We start from the raw sequence: 13,517 nt of genomic DNA, 5'->3' as shown, positions 1-13,517 counted from the left end.
CAACAGTAGATTAACCAGAAAATTCTTTGCATGCTATAATGGGAAGTGACCAGTAAAATTACCTGGAACAATGCTATTGCACTTTTAGCCGCCTTTCCTCGTTTTCCGGTTCCTGGAGTCAACTTCACCTTATATTTGAAATTTTGCATCGTTTGGTACGGTGCCACAACCACTAAAGCATACAGAAGAACGTCCCCATCCAATGGTCGCCATGTCAACGAATTCAACATTTTCGTTTCTTCGGCATCCATGACTGCCATGTCTGCTTCCAGCAGTTGATCATCTTCTTCCTGAAAATAGAAGGAAAGTTTTCAAAATGTATCTACTTTGAAGCGTAAATTGCGGTTTCACACTTTGCAATCAATTCGAGGTACTCCGAAATTTATAGTTACGTCTCTTGGATTATTTCATCCGGTCTCATTCCACCTCATCTTCATATTCAAATTTTCATTCTTTTCATTCAAATTTTCATTTCATATTCAAATTTTCATTCTTTCTGCTATAAAAGTAGTTTGCAATGAACAGCCTATTGTTATCACTCAAGGTGAGACTCAAAATATAACAGAGATTTATACTTGCATCGGATTTGAACTAATGTCTTACTTCTTTAGGTATTGTTGAATGTTCAGCTTTCTCCTCAATCGTCAGTGCCTTTCCCTCATGCTCATACTGATCCGTCATTTTGCCATCTTGGACATTCTTTTTCGTTTTCTCCAAAGATTTTTCATTCATGTTTTTTTCTACAAAAAAACCATTACTTATAACAAACCTCATAATAAACCACACAATATCGTAGTGGTATGCAAACATATACACCTTGGGGATATTCCGATCTCGTTACACCTAATGCTTATACATATCGTTACGCCAAAAAAAAAGGAAGCATTCCATAGGATGAGGATTAATACATCAACTAATTTACTTTCATTAAAACATCTGTTAATGTTATTTTTGATTTAAACTTAGGTATATAGGTAAAGCCAACGACAATCAACGTATGGATTCTGAGGATTGTAAAAAGAGTGTAATAAATGTAACAAACTTTCAAAATTTCCTGTATCCTTCGGCTTTGATGATAGCAACATCAACCTTAATTGGCGCTCCTCTTCATCCTGATCACCATATTTTTTCTTGATTTTCTCTGCTTTATGTTTCTGCCGACGAGTCATAGGACGCACCTTGCCACTTTCTTTCTGCACATTTACTTTTTGCGCTTTTTCATCGTCTTCAGTATCATTGGCAGTCTTGATGGCAGGTTTCCTTTGTATCGTTGGACCAATTTGAATAATGGTGTAACTTTCATCCTCACCTGCGCTTTTTCCTTTGCCAACAATGTTTTGCAGGTCAATCTGAATATCGTTATTATTAGTCATTTACTCTTTACAGACAAACTGGTCCTAACAACTGTAACCATGAATTCTGTGAATCAAGATGATCCCATTCGTACTTTCTCAAAGAGTAAAAATATGGTTAGTTAACGCACAGTGTTTAGCCTCATTCAAAAATCAATAAGAACAAAGTTACGTGATAATTTTAGTAGTGGTAACTTTAAAACGAACATATATATTTCTAATGAATAACTATTAATAATTATTTATTCGTTGCGGATAATGGAACTATCCTACGAAAATCGTACCTGAATAAAAAAATCTCCTTCACCCCTAAACTTTAATTTTCAAAGTTTTCAGAAATACCTAAAGTGGCAGAAACAGTTAAAACGCTGCCCTTATCTTTTTCACCATATTACTGGACACTAAAAAAAGAGATGGATTCAAAGTTTGTATTTTAAGAATCTTTACCTGAACATCAGGGAAATCATCAATATGCGTATCTGAATCCTTTTCATCTTCACTTCCGCTTCCAGTTAAGGAAATCCCGTCATCCTCACCATCATCTTGGTTCACAGTGTCGTCTTTCGTCACTACAGGAGCAACTTTTCTTTCCTCCGCATGCCTTTCCAGTGACTCCTCATCCAGTTGGAACATAACACCAAATCCCATTTGCAATTGGCATGTAGGTAGGTAATTCTTTTTACCACGTATCATAAAGCTACCTGGTGTTAGATATTCACCTGTTGGTGCTGTCCTTGAAACCTGCAATACAATCTGTTTATAGCCAAAACTTTCTAACTTTGAAATTCACCTCATTTCAACCGTTTTTTAGACAACATTCAAGAACATTGCTCACTACAGCATCTCCGAAAAATGAATGTTGAACTTAAGTAATAGAAACGCAATGCGATATATTATCTTTTCCTTACCATCTTGAACATGCAATAGCTTCAATAATAATGTCAAATGAGCAACCTGATGCTGATGAACCCACCACGCTGCGCTCGTTACTTTCGCTTCCCATGCGGAGGAATAAGAAACGGCCATGGTAGCAGCTTCATTCAGGGTTCGTGGTGGCATATCACCACCACCCAGTTTATTGCGTATAATAATGGATGATGCACCTCGTGTATCTGCGTGCATGTAAATATCACCTGGCCGAAGATACCTAGAACTTTCAGAAATTGACTTTTTTTCATGGTTCAAAAAAAAAAATGATAAGTGGAGAAATTAAAACCTGCCTCTTCACAAGCAGCTCATTTTGCTGCGCATCACGACCACCAATTACCAAATAATTTTCGGAGCTGACAAACCAGAAAAATTTTTCAAACCACATTACACGTCGCTTTTTCATAACTTCAGCTTTTGAGTGAACCTTAACACTACGGAAATAAAAAGTAAGAAAAAAAGGCAGAATGAACCAAACCTTTCAAGTGAACAAAAACTTCTCACTCCTGCTAGGCCATTCAACAATCTTAGTTCCCTTTTTGGTCTAAATTAAGGAGAAAAAAGTAAACATTACCACATTCAGCGTTTCCTTTATTTTTACTTTAGTTGATTTCAACGCTTTCGATGAAGCACAAATTGTTTTTTGCTCTTTTTGTTGTGCAGCTTTTTTCTCGGTATGGAGCTTTCTAGCGTTCTGATAGGATGACAAAGCAATATCAATAGTCACCTCAAATAAGAATTACATGTTATATGCTTATCTTTCCATTTATTAAACGTGCTTTTAAACCACACAAACTGGAAATCACTTCAGATACTAGTCAGACGACTAGGATTGAGTTGGTTTAATTTTTTCATTAAATACCTGCACTATAATTACCTTTTTAGGATCAATTTCTGGGCGATACGGATCCCTGAGTAGCAGTGTCATTTGATTTGAATTTAAATTTAAACCAACGATAGAAGCAGCGATTGGGTTGCCAGCTTCACAGGCATTTACTCTCATTTCTTCGATAGCTTCCCAGCTAAGCTAAAATTAGCATATTTATCAGTCCCTGGGAATTTTTTTAAAACGTTTGTGAACGAAAGGATAGCAGGATAATATTACTTGGTTAGCAATAGCTGATCGAATAACAAGTAGAGCTTTATCAACCAAATCACTATTCAGTTCAATTAATTCAGCCATTTCTTCTCTTTCTAACTGCGCCACTTTTAAAGCTGCTATTCGATCCTGCATTAGCAACAAAAATTATTCACCAATGAAGTTCCATCTGGAGAAGTGCGTTCTGTGTGGGCAACAAAAACAAATTTTTTAGACTAAGAATAGTTTTCATGATTGAAAAGATCATCACAATTTCACCTGCTGATCCTTTATGACGTTATTTAGTTTCTTCATTGCTTCTTTTTCTGCATTTAGCGCTTTTACATCAGCTTTTTGCAATTCCAGTTTCGAGAAGAATTCATCAACACACTCCGAGAATGAATCAAAATGTTTCGTTTGCATGTCGCTAAATTGTGAAAACATGAATGGATGAAATTCCTGAAAAAGGTATAATATAATTATTATAAATGAAAATACGACTGGAAAATCAACAGTACATGAATAATCCACGTAAAGTTACACGAACCTGATATGTTTCAACAATAACACCATCCATCCTCGCATCCTCTCTATATACTAGAAATCCTTGTGCTGCATTGCATCTAATTACATTGAAGATCTGATCAGCTAGTTGAAGGGCTTCAAACAGCTTCATTGCACCACTTTCTTCCATGCCGATATTTACACCGATCTCAAATTTCAGCACTACTAATGCGGAATAAGGTACCATGAAAAACAAGATTTTAGATTTTAATTCCGGCGATCATAGGATAACAGAATAATCATCTTCTATTTTAAAGCACTTAATTTAATACAATACTACAAAAGCTAGAAGGCGGATGGGAATGAACCGAAAATTAGAAGGCATTAAATCATAGTGAAGACCGGCCCTATCACATCTAGCGAATCAAGTAAACGATATATCTGACAAACTGAAATACTGAAAAGTGAACAAATTGTCCGAAACATGTCACACTTACAATATCAAACCAGGCCAAACCTGAGCATTTTGAGCAACACCAACGGTTCTCAATGAATGTTCAATTAAAGTAGGACCGTACTGAGTAAGAGGAGCAAGAAACCGCTTCACTGATTCACCCTTTTTGGCCGTTTTTAATCTTTCCATCAATTCATCTTTGGTTGGGCAACTAACATTTTGTCGTGCAGCTTCAAGCGGATATCTAAATGTGGCTTTTTTTTTCAATTCTAAATCCATGGAAACTAAAACGGCAATGTTATATTGGATAAAGTGGGAATAGTAACCGTTCTTGAACAGAGAAACGCATATCAGTTTCCTTATCAGTTCTCGGCCGTAACACGTTAAGTATGGTGTAATTGTTATCCGTTAACACCACGTTGCCTCTGTCATACAGCTCAGCAATCTATGATAAGATTTCATCAAGTACAAAAAAATATGATTGGAAATATAATTAGAAATATAATTCACAGCAATTAATATCATGAATGAGTTTTCGCGTTTTCTTTTTTTTTTCGGCTTGAAAAGAGAAGTCATTAAATACTGAAGTAAAAAAATAAGTCAGCCTAATTAATATCTCTCTTCTTGTTTTTTTGTTAATTAATATCTCTTTTCAGATCGCTAAATTTCCCGTCTAAACCATAAGATTGGTCTTTTTCTTTGCTAGATGGAGGGACCAGGTATTCTTTTGAAACAGCTACCGTAATCATTTTTTTTGCAGCAGCATTGGCCATCCAAATCAATCTCTAAATTGATAATACTATATAACCTACCACATGACATGCATGTTCATCGAAGCCGAATTGCATATCGATAATTCGATCAACACCAAGCTGTGTAACACATTCTAACCGCTTATGCCTGATGTGTTTCCGAAGTTTCATTGTAAAAGAGGACGGAAATTGTGCTTTGGGCCAATCAAATGTAGTTCTGTGAATCCTACATCCGGATTCCAACATAATGAAGCACTTTTCATCTGGCCTATAAGATTCGTATATATATATATATATATAAAATTCCAGCCTGCTTCGCTTCCCAGCCTTCATAGTCATATTGAACCATTGGAGAAAACTTAATTAGTAGCTTGAAAACCGTACTTTTGAATCCGTATAAGATATGTTTTAGAATCCACATCATATACATTGGCAACACGTTGACCAGTCAATTCCTTTAAGTCATGAACCACAGCAAATACATCCAAAGTTGAGAATCGATTTTTCATGCTGAACAACTTTTACGTAACATCTTCATCAAATTGATTCGATCTCTATCGTTTAGCATTTTTACATCAGCATGTGATGCAAATATTTACGATGGAAAAAACCTCGATACCGAACATTTAAAATTGTAGTAACTCCTTATCCTTTTGAATTACCGGCAATATCCATTATATGAATATCCTTATTACCAAACTGACCAGTCATTTGCTATAAAACCCTTTTCTCATTCTATCACATGTGTAAACATAGGATGATTGCGAGAGGTATAAATATTTCAGAAATACCACAAGGAATATCATACCTTCTTCAAATAACTAAAGGATGGCAACCACTTCGAGCAACTTTACATGCAATTACAATAATTTAATGCGAATTTGAACGAAACAACAGAACGATGGAAACACAACCTTTGTGAGTGGCAGTACAACTAGTCATTTGCGCATCATAAACGTCAGGGATAAGACCTATGATCATTTGTGAGCATTAATCAAACAATCGCATACATCAATGCATGCATCAAAAAAAAGAAGAAAAAAACAGAAGAAAAAACAAACAAAAAACCACTTATAAAGGATGAAAGCAGAACTAATAAGTAGTTGAAATATTCAATGTTATACAAAAGAACTCGAAAATGAATACCCATAGCACAAGCAAAAACGAAAGTAAACTAATTCGCTCTCTAAAGGAAAAAATAAAAAAGCAAATATAGGTAAAATTAAATAAATGTAAGCTATTAAACAACAGTTATTTCAAAACGACAGAAACAGATATTTCGGTATGCGTGCATAAATAAATCACTGCACATTTTACAGCTACATTATGAAATACAGGGAACATGGAAAATATGGGAAAGACCGATACCTACAGGATCATACTTTACATTCATTTCCGTCGGTATCATTATTAACCAATATACAATACATCCTATTCATAAAATTACAATTATTTTCTTAACATAAGAAAACCCGAAATAATACGTGAGATTCGATGCAATAATTCATAGACTTATAATGTTCGTGATCAGTTCTAATATTTATATCTATAAACACGTTCCAGAAAATGAATTTTTCCTTTCCTTTTCCTGACAAAAAAGGACACAAAATTAACAAAGCAAAGAAAATGAAATGTGGGGAGGGGGGGGGGCAATAAGGAAATAGCTGCCTTGTCTTATTTATAATTAATTCTTACTGCTACTGCCGCCAACATTTCCTCCGGATATTAATCATTATCGCGAACGATGGCAGCTTCTGTCATATCACCTAATTTAGCGAAGCAACAACCTCAGCCAAGGACAACAACTTTTCACCATTAACTGGTTGCTTCAACACTGCCTGAAGAACAGACAATACAACAAATTCGTTCATCACTTCAAGATTTTGCATTTACAACATAATAGACCGAAAGAATGCAACAGACAGCACAAATTAGTTTGGATAATGAACGTATAGCTTTCTTGACAAAACGTAATGCAAAAATACTTGCAAATAAACTAATTACCTGATATTTCGTTGGTTCCGGAAGTGCAGAAAGGACTACCTCCACAACAGTACACATAGAAATAACTTGCTCGATAGCAGCATTTGACCCATCACAGGTGGAATCCCAGTAAAGAAGAAGTGATGGGCATGGACCCTCGACAAAGCGTGGCTCACGTGCCAGCCGTAGACGCTAGAAGATTGGGAAATTTTTTTTAATGTGAAAGCTTCACTGAGATATGCTGTCACTGTTTTTATTGGACGTATTTTACCATCCTTCAACATAAAGTCACGTTCTTCTACATCAGCATTGCTAGTAAGAACAGCAACAATAATAATAATAAAACTATACAGGATGAACGATACTAATTTTTGTTTTGTTTATTTTTCCTTAATAAAATAATCAAAATATTTGGAACTTACACACCTCTAAACAATCTAAACATGACACTCAAGTTTGGCATAGTTTGTCAATTTAAATAATACTTTTAATGAAGAACTCCTCAGCTCCTTTTGACATAAATTTTATAGAAAAAACATACACTTGTGTAAACACGCTTTACAACACCGTACTTTACCACCAGAACGTCGAAAGAAGCATCTAGTACTTGTATTACCACAGCACGTTCTGTAAGTGGTCCACATTCCTGAATTTCATGCCCAGTAGCAGATGAAGAGAACGAATAAATCACCTGTGCTGTATTGTTCATCCTCAAAAGACTGATATAAGAAAAAAACCAAACCTTAATGAAGACACCAAAGAACATATCATCACTTGCTTCCGAGACTGTTCTTGCAGTTAGTTTTCTATCATTGCAATGACTTGCTATCGTTTCGACTTCTTTCACAGTCAAACCCGGAGCAGGAGAGTAACCGAGTGCTGCTGACAAAAAACGATGCACCTAAAAAATTCCTCATCTACAAGAAAGTAAAAAGGATAACGCAAATATATATAATATGCAAATGATAAAAAGCAAATATACATAATTAAATTCTCGAGATATTCTAACCCCAATAAGCACTACATTATGGAAATGAAAATAACCTGCTTGGATCGTAGAAATTTGATTTCACACAATTTAACTGCTAAACCCATTCCACATATTTATTACAATGATCAACGAACCATGATGTCTGGATATCGACGTATTGGTGAGGTGAAATGAGTATAAAATGGCACCGACAAAGCGTAATGTGCATAATCAGCTCGATTTTTCAACGAACCAACGCAGAAATATAACGCCAATTGCATTGATTTCATCAGTAGATGCGTCAGCATCTAAAACAAACCCGATATTTCACTCTTCAGTTTTCTCAAGTTTCTTGGCATACTAGTTACTAAAAAAAAATGCAGAAAATCGATATCTAGTTTTGCGATTTCTAATTTATAAAACATATATCATTATTCGTATTACCTGCACGACAGTTCGCTTTAATTCATTGTCTCCTTCATACTTTTGCAAGCTCGAAGAGATTGTTGCACTTGAAGAACCATCTACTGCGAAGCCTACCTTTTCACATTTTTCCAAAATATCGCGCAGCATCTAAAAAATGAGATTTAAGAAAATATTCAGAAAGAAAGAATTCTCGATGGATCTTGGCAACACTTCGAAATGAAGTCCATTAAACTCTTCTTTGAAAATTCTACAAAAAAACATGAGAAAACCATACCTTTATTTTTGGAGGTGGATGTCGTCGCAAAAGTGCAGTCTTCGGAAATGCTGACTCAATTTTCCGAGCTACAGCTATATTTGCCAAAAGCATGAACTCTTCCACAAGAAAATTGGCCTCCTTACGCTATAATGAAGTAAATCTCAACATTTGTTTTATTTAGAAAAATAATTCTAGATGGGTCTAGACAAAAGAACCATCAAGAAACTTACTTCGCCAACAGAAAGACCGTTAGGCATTCCTGACGTTTCATCAAGTGTGAAACTCAGTTTGGGCACATCAAGATAGAGAGATCCGTTTTCAAATCGTTTTTTTCTTAGGATGAATGCAATCTGCAAAACTAGATAGTAAAATAATTGGAATTTTGATATGCACGTTGCTTAAGTAGATCCAAGATATCAAATTGTTGGGAATAAAAACACATATACAAGATACATTTTTCCTTCTTACCTCTCACTCAAATAATCAAAAAGCATCGAAAGTATTCATAAAGGATACCTTATGCAAGCGAAGTACTGCTTCTTTCACTTCATCCGATTTTTTGCCATTGAAAATTTTTGGCAATTCGGACGGAATGAAATCTTTCTCTGGATTAGCGATAAAATCCTACAAGGAGTAAATATGAGGACATCAGGTAAGATTTCTTGGAAAATTATAATTAGCACAATGAAGAAAAAGCAGGAAAAGAAAACCAAATCCGCCACCTGCGCATATTCATAAGAAAGTTTGCAGCAAGACCGAATAATTGTACGTCCAAACCACTCATCAAATATTTCGCCCTGGTCATTGACCTTCCATACTACCGAAAACGTCAGCCGATCAACATCAGGATTTAATGAACACAATTCTTCACAAAGTATTTGCGGCAGCATTGGAATCACCTACAAATCTCAGAAAAATATCTAAATTCAAGGAACACCAAAGCAAGTGCAGTGGAATTAAATGACTAACTTTGTGGACGAGATAAACCGATGTGCCACGGCTAAAAGCCCAATGATCAAGTTCGGTGCCGAACTGCACGAAATGCGAGACATCAGCTATGTGAACACCAATCTGGAATTTTCAGTATATTTTCCATTTCCTAGAAATGAAACATGAATTTGACACAAATTTGGGAGCGCTGTTGTAACTTACCTCCCAACCAGGATTACCAACTCCATCACAGTCTGAAATCGGTTTTATGTGGAGAGCATCGTCCAGATCTCGTGCTGTGCTTGGATCGATTGTGAACACAGTTTCATCTCGGAAATCTTTTCGATATTTGAACTCTTTCTGTAAACACGGTACATAGTTCTATGACAAATATGCACCGAATGGAGAATAAAATTAATGCGGGGGTATCACAACAGAAGTAGGACCATCGAACCAACTTCATCAATTTGAATTTAAAGAAAAAATGAACTTCATCAATTTTCCATTCCACCGCTTCTGTGATTGGAAGTGACGAAAGTGCAGCTTGCGAAAACTCTCGGGTATCAACATCATTCGCCAATAGTAATCCTTCTGTTTCTGCTTCTATATCGCCCGCCATACCAAGGCTTTTATATAACTTCCTGAACATATCATTAATTTATTTAGCAGGACATGACTTCTTCAGAACATTATTAGCAGCGAGCACAAATTGCTTACCCTCGTGCAAATTGAGCTGTCGCTTGCCACTCTACCATTCGTGCTACATAAATGAACTTCGCAAAATCTTGGGGACGATCAAAAAACGAAGCAGGTGTTTGTTCCGCTGGTATCATCATTCGTGGCATTCGTGAATCACCCGGTGAAAAGAGTGCCCAATTACGATTCCCGTCAGCCATCATTTTTAGCATGCCTACTGCAGCTCGACAGTTTTTCTGCTCGCTGATAAAAACTACCTGAAAATTCTCGCCTAAAAGACACAAAATCATGGTAAATTATTCATAATTTAAATGAGTGAATTATAGAAGGTTTTAGCAACGCAATGTTTGGATAACCTCAGCGGTTTTTTGAAGGCACATGTCAGGAATCCCCCAGTCTTCATCCGGCATATCCGATAAAATTCGATAATTTGATCGCCGCTGTACAGAACCATTTGTGCTAGTTCCATTACGCCGTGTCGTTGCACCGACTCCCAAACTTGAAATGGAAGTACCACATGCGGATGCTCCAGAGTGCGGAAGACTTCTTAAAATATATCTAGTAAATTTCGAAGCTGTCTTTTTAGATGCTGCTGGAATAATCAAACGAAGGATATTTTAACATACGTTGGTGAATCAATTCGTTTTACGATGGCGAGTTTGGATATAGTACTCAGTATAACCGGGTCAATACCACTGTTGTCATCTGTAACTCGTTTACGACGTTCCAATTCAAGCTGGAATGAAATGAAATTCATCATCTTCAACATAAAAGTTAGAAGTTCCATGGATAAAACAGAAGCAGGGATTTGAAACAACAAGTCTGAAGACAACCTTCGCAGCAATACATAGCATCTGTTCGCGGCTGTATCGTCGATTCTTTGTAACGGGCACATCTTCCTTTAACTTTTCACTTGAAATACATTTGTCAACGCATGTGGGCAACTGGAAGACGAAACACTGTCATATAAAAATTTCAGACCACAGGTAAGTCACATGGTAATAAACTCTGATGGTTTGTAGTCTTTACAGGAAAAAAATAATTTACGTCCAAGAGTTCAGCTGCTGACAGTTCTATTTCGTAATCGCTACGCTTGATTGGTGGAATAGTCAATGGTTTGCCATTGTCATCGACACGAGCTTTCAAATTTCCACTACGCCATGCTTCATGTAGTGCATCGCGGACCTTAATATTACAAATCACAAAAAAAAGTACAGAAAGATATAAGTTAAAAATTAAGCACCAGTGTAGAGCTTACAACCCAACAATTCCTGTCCTTGATGCGAACAACGACAACATCACCATGAAGTGCGCGATTACGATCATGGACACCAAGAATCAAGATATCCTGCTGTTCGTCGCCCATAGGATTGTCCACAAATGATTCCTCATAGTTACGTTGATTAACACGCAAAACACCCTTAAGTGAATTTAATGCAATTAAAAGTTCTTCACGTCGTCCAACATCCATAGTGAACGGCAGGGAAGTCAATAATGGGATAGAAGACATCAAGAGGTATTTAAGATAAAAAAAAAAAAACACATGAGTGATACCTTGATGAGATCTCCATTGGCTAATCCACGATTCACCGCATCCAAGCTCATGTAAGGCATGAAAAAGGGTTTACGGGTTTTCTGATTTTGCTGAATATTTCGCTGTTGATTATTTCCATTACTCAGTAGAGGAGCATTACCTTGCATACCATGTAGATTACTAAGAAACTGTTGATGTCCAGCGGCACCGAAACTACCATTCTTATTGCCTATAAATGATATTTATGGGTGTGTGTATGTGTGTGTGTATACTACTTCCATATTTATGAACAAATAAAAAGACAATTTCGAATATTTAACTAAATCAATCAGTCATATTTGGAAATACCCAAATGGATGTTAATTTTTTATAGAAGCTTGAAAAGGTGAAAAATCGATACTAAAAAATAATATGAAATACCTACTCTTACGTAGTGCTTGTGCATGTTTATTTGGTGTAGTCGCCATCACTACAATACGTAGTAATGGGAGCAAACGTGTAGGGAAGTAAAATTGAAACCTCAACTATACCAAGTCCTGCAGCACTATAGCATAGAAAAGAAAAAAATGTAAAGGATGCTAAGATTATCATTATTTGTAACAGATTATCCATAAAGAGCTAGTGGAACAATTATGAATAATCAAATTGTCACTTCATCTCAATTACCATTTCACGAGCCAAATGTGCGATAGCTTAATGCAATTTAAAAGCGACCCCACATGACAAGTCACATAAGGTTACACCTAAGTACGACAGTACTGATTTATCGTTAAACATACACGAACAATAGTAATTATAACATGTTGGTATTAGAAAAAACACAACTCTCCAGCCAGCCGGATTCGAACCAGCGACCTAAGGATGTCAGCTCATACTCTACAGTCCTCCGCTCTACCAACTGAGCTATGGCTGGGTCAGGCAGGAATAGAATTCGCTCATCCTATAATGTTCCATACTTTATGCTTATTACTTTCTCAATACTTTAACTATCACTTAAAATCATGTCAACGGGAAGACGGTTCGTGGGGAAAGGCATGTTATCCTCATGTTACTGACAACAGATTTTCTTCCAGTAATTCCTTCCATCAACAGTGACGTAACTAATATTACCTTGTTTTTGAGGACCCAAACCATGAGCAAAGAAGCCATGCTCCGATGGTGCGGATGTCGCCGGTCGTTGCATCCCGCTTGAAATTAGTGGATACATCGGGGAAAGTGGTGGTAGTAGCCGAATCAATTCCAATGGTGGTAACTGAATCGTATTCCCGTATGCTGCTACACCGCTACCGCCGCCTAAACATACAGCTAAAAGGGACTGCTAAAAGCTAGATACAAGCCTTAATCAAAGTATTCTAAAACTACCCGATAATTCCATCCCTACCAATTTCTCATCTGGATCTAGTAGAACTTATCTTTTAATAAAATTTTTTTCAAATCCGACAAATTATTTTCCTATGTTGTTAACAAATAACTATACCAGCAGTACTATGTCCAGTAGATAAAGGTGACAATTGTGAACCAGCGTGGACGATTGCTGCTGCTTTCATCGCCTTTTCAAATATACATGTTGGAAGAGCTGATGGGTATGGACGACGATCTGCCTCGTGAGCTATAAGGGAAACGGAAAAGTTTTAATACTTTTTTCTTTTTTTTTT

At 36.4% G+C, this 13,517-nt stretch overlaps 3 protein-coding genes and 1 non-coding gene across 4 annotated transcripts in view; all 4 read right to left on the bottom strand.

Annotated features, from left to right (window-relative positions):
- The window catches only part of LOAG_18190 (serologically defined colon cancer antigen 1), a gene marked incomplete at both ends in the record, with an annotated part of 12,877 nt that extends 7,301 nt beyond the window's left edge, over positions 1–5,576 (bottom strand). Inside the window, 14 exons of the mRNA XM_020450856.1 lie at positions 604–740; positions 1,043–1,349; positions 1,800–2,093; positions 2,307–2,499; positions 2,573–2,706; positions 2,854–3,006; positions 3,157–3,306; positions 3,385–3,507; positions 3,637–3,816; positions 3,905–4,069; positions 4,379–4,559; positions 4,642–4,760; positions 5,128–5,335; positions 5,452–5,576. Of these exons, the coding sequence (XP_020305418.1) occupies positions 604–740; positions 1,043–1,349; positions 1,800–2,093; positions 2,307–2,499; positions 2,573–2,706; positions 2,854–3,006; positions 3,157–3,306; positions 3,385–3,507; positions 3,637–3,816; positions 3,905–4,069; positions 4,379–4,559; positions 4,642–4,760; positions 5,128–5,335; positions 5,452–5,576 (2,469 nt within the window). The remainder of the gene's footprint in view (positions 1–603; positions 741–1,042; positions 1,350–1,799; positions 2,094–2,306; positions 2,500–2,572; positions 2,707–2,853; positions 3,007–3,156; positions 3,307–3,384; positions 3,508–3,636; positions 3,817–3,904; positions 4,070–4,378; positions 4,560–4,641; positions 4,761–5,127; positions 5,336–5,451) is intronic.
- A 1,129-nt stretch (positions 5,577–6,705) lies between these two features.
- LOAG_07994 (hypothetical protein) lies at positions 6,706–12,389 on the bottom strand. The gene is made up of 21 exons (XM_020447586.1): positions 12,287–12,389; positions 11,883–12,091; positions 11,587–11,748; positions 11,376–11,513; positions 11,162–11,272; positions 10,955–11,064; positions 10,685–10,874; positions 10,350–10,585; positions 10,123–10,273; positions 9,855–9,992; positions 9,672–9,773; positions 9,425–9,601; positions 9,219–9,326; positions 8,933–9,052; positions 8,721–8,846; positions 8,465–8,593; positions 8,176–8,328; positions 7,793–7,951; positions 7,592–7,696; positions 7,072–7,242; positions 6,706–6,905 (listed from the first exon to the last, which is right to left on the bottom strand). Exons 1-21 carry the CDS (start codon positions 12,327–12,329, stop codon positions 6,834–6,836), a joined length of 2,910 nt encoding a protein of 969 aa, XP_020302198.1. The 5' UTR covers positions 12,330–12,389; the 3' UTR covers positions 6,706–6,833.
- A 300-nt stretch (positions 12,390–12,689) lies between these two features.
- LOAG_20072 lies at positions 12,690–12,775 on the bottom strand. The gene has a single exon. It is a non-coding gene; the product is annotated as a tRNA-Tyr (tRNA).
- Positions 12,776–12,910: 135 nt separating this feature from the next.
- On the bottom strand, positions 12,911–13,409 carry LOAG_07993 (hypothetical protein; the record flags this gene model as incomplete). The annotated part of the gene is made up of 2 exons (XM_003143525.1): positions 12,911–13,167; positions 13,340–13,409. The coding sequence occupies 2 exons, from the start codon at positions 13,407–13,409 to the stop codon at positions 12,911–12,913; spliced, it is 327 nt and encodes a 108-aa protein (XP_003143573.1).
- Positions 13,410–13,517: the final 108 nt, after the last annotated feature.

This window comes from Loa loa (assembly GCF_000183805.2).
Source record: "Loa loa unplaced genomic scaffold supercont3.221, whole genome shotgun sequence".
NCBI classification, from domain to species: domain Eukaryota; kingdom Metazoa; phylum Nematoda; class Chromadorea; order Rhabditida; family Onchocercidae; genus Loa; species Loa loa.
Note: the sequence above shows the minus strand (reverse complement) of the source record. Positions and strands in the feature narration are given on the sequence as shown.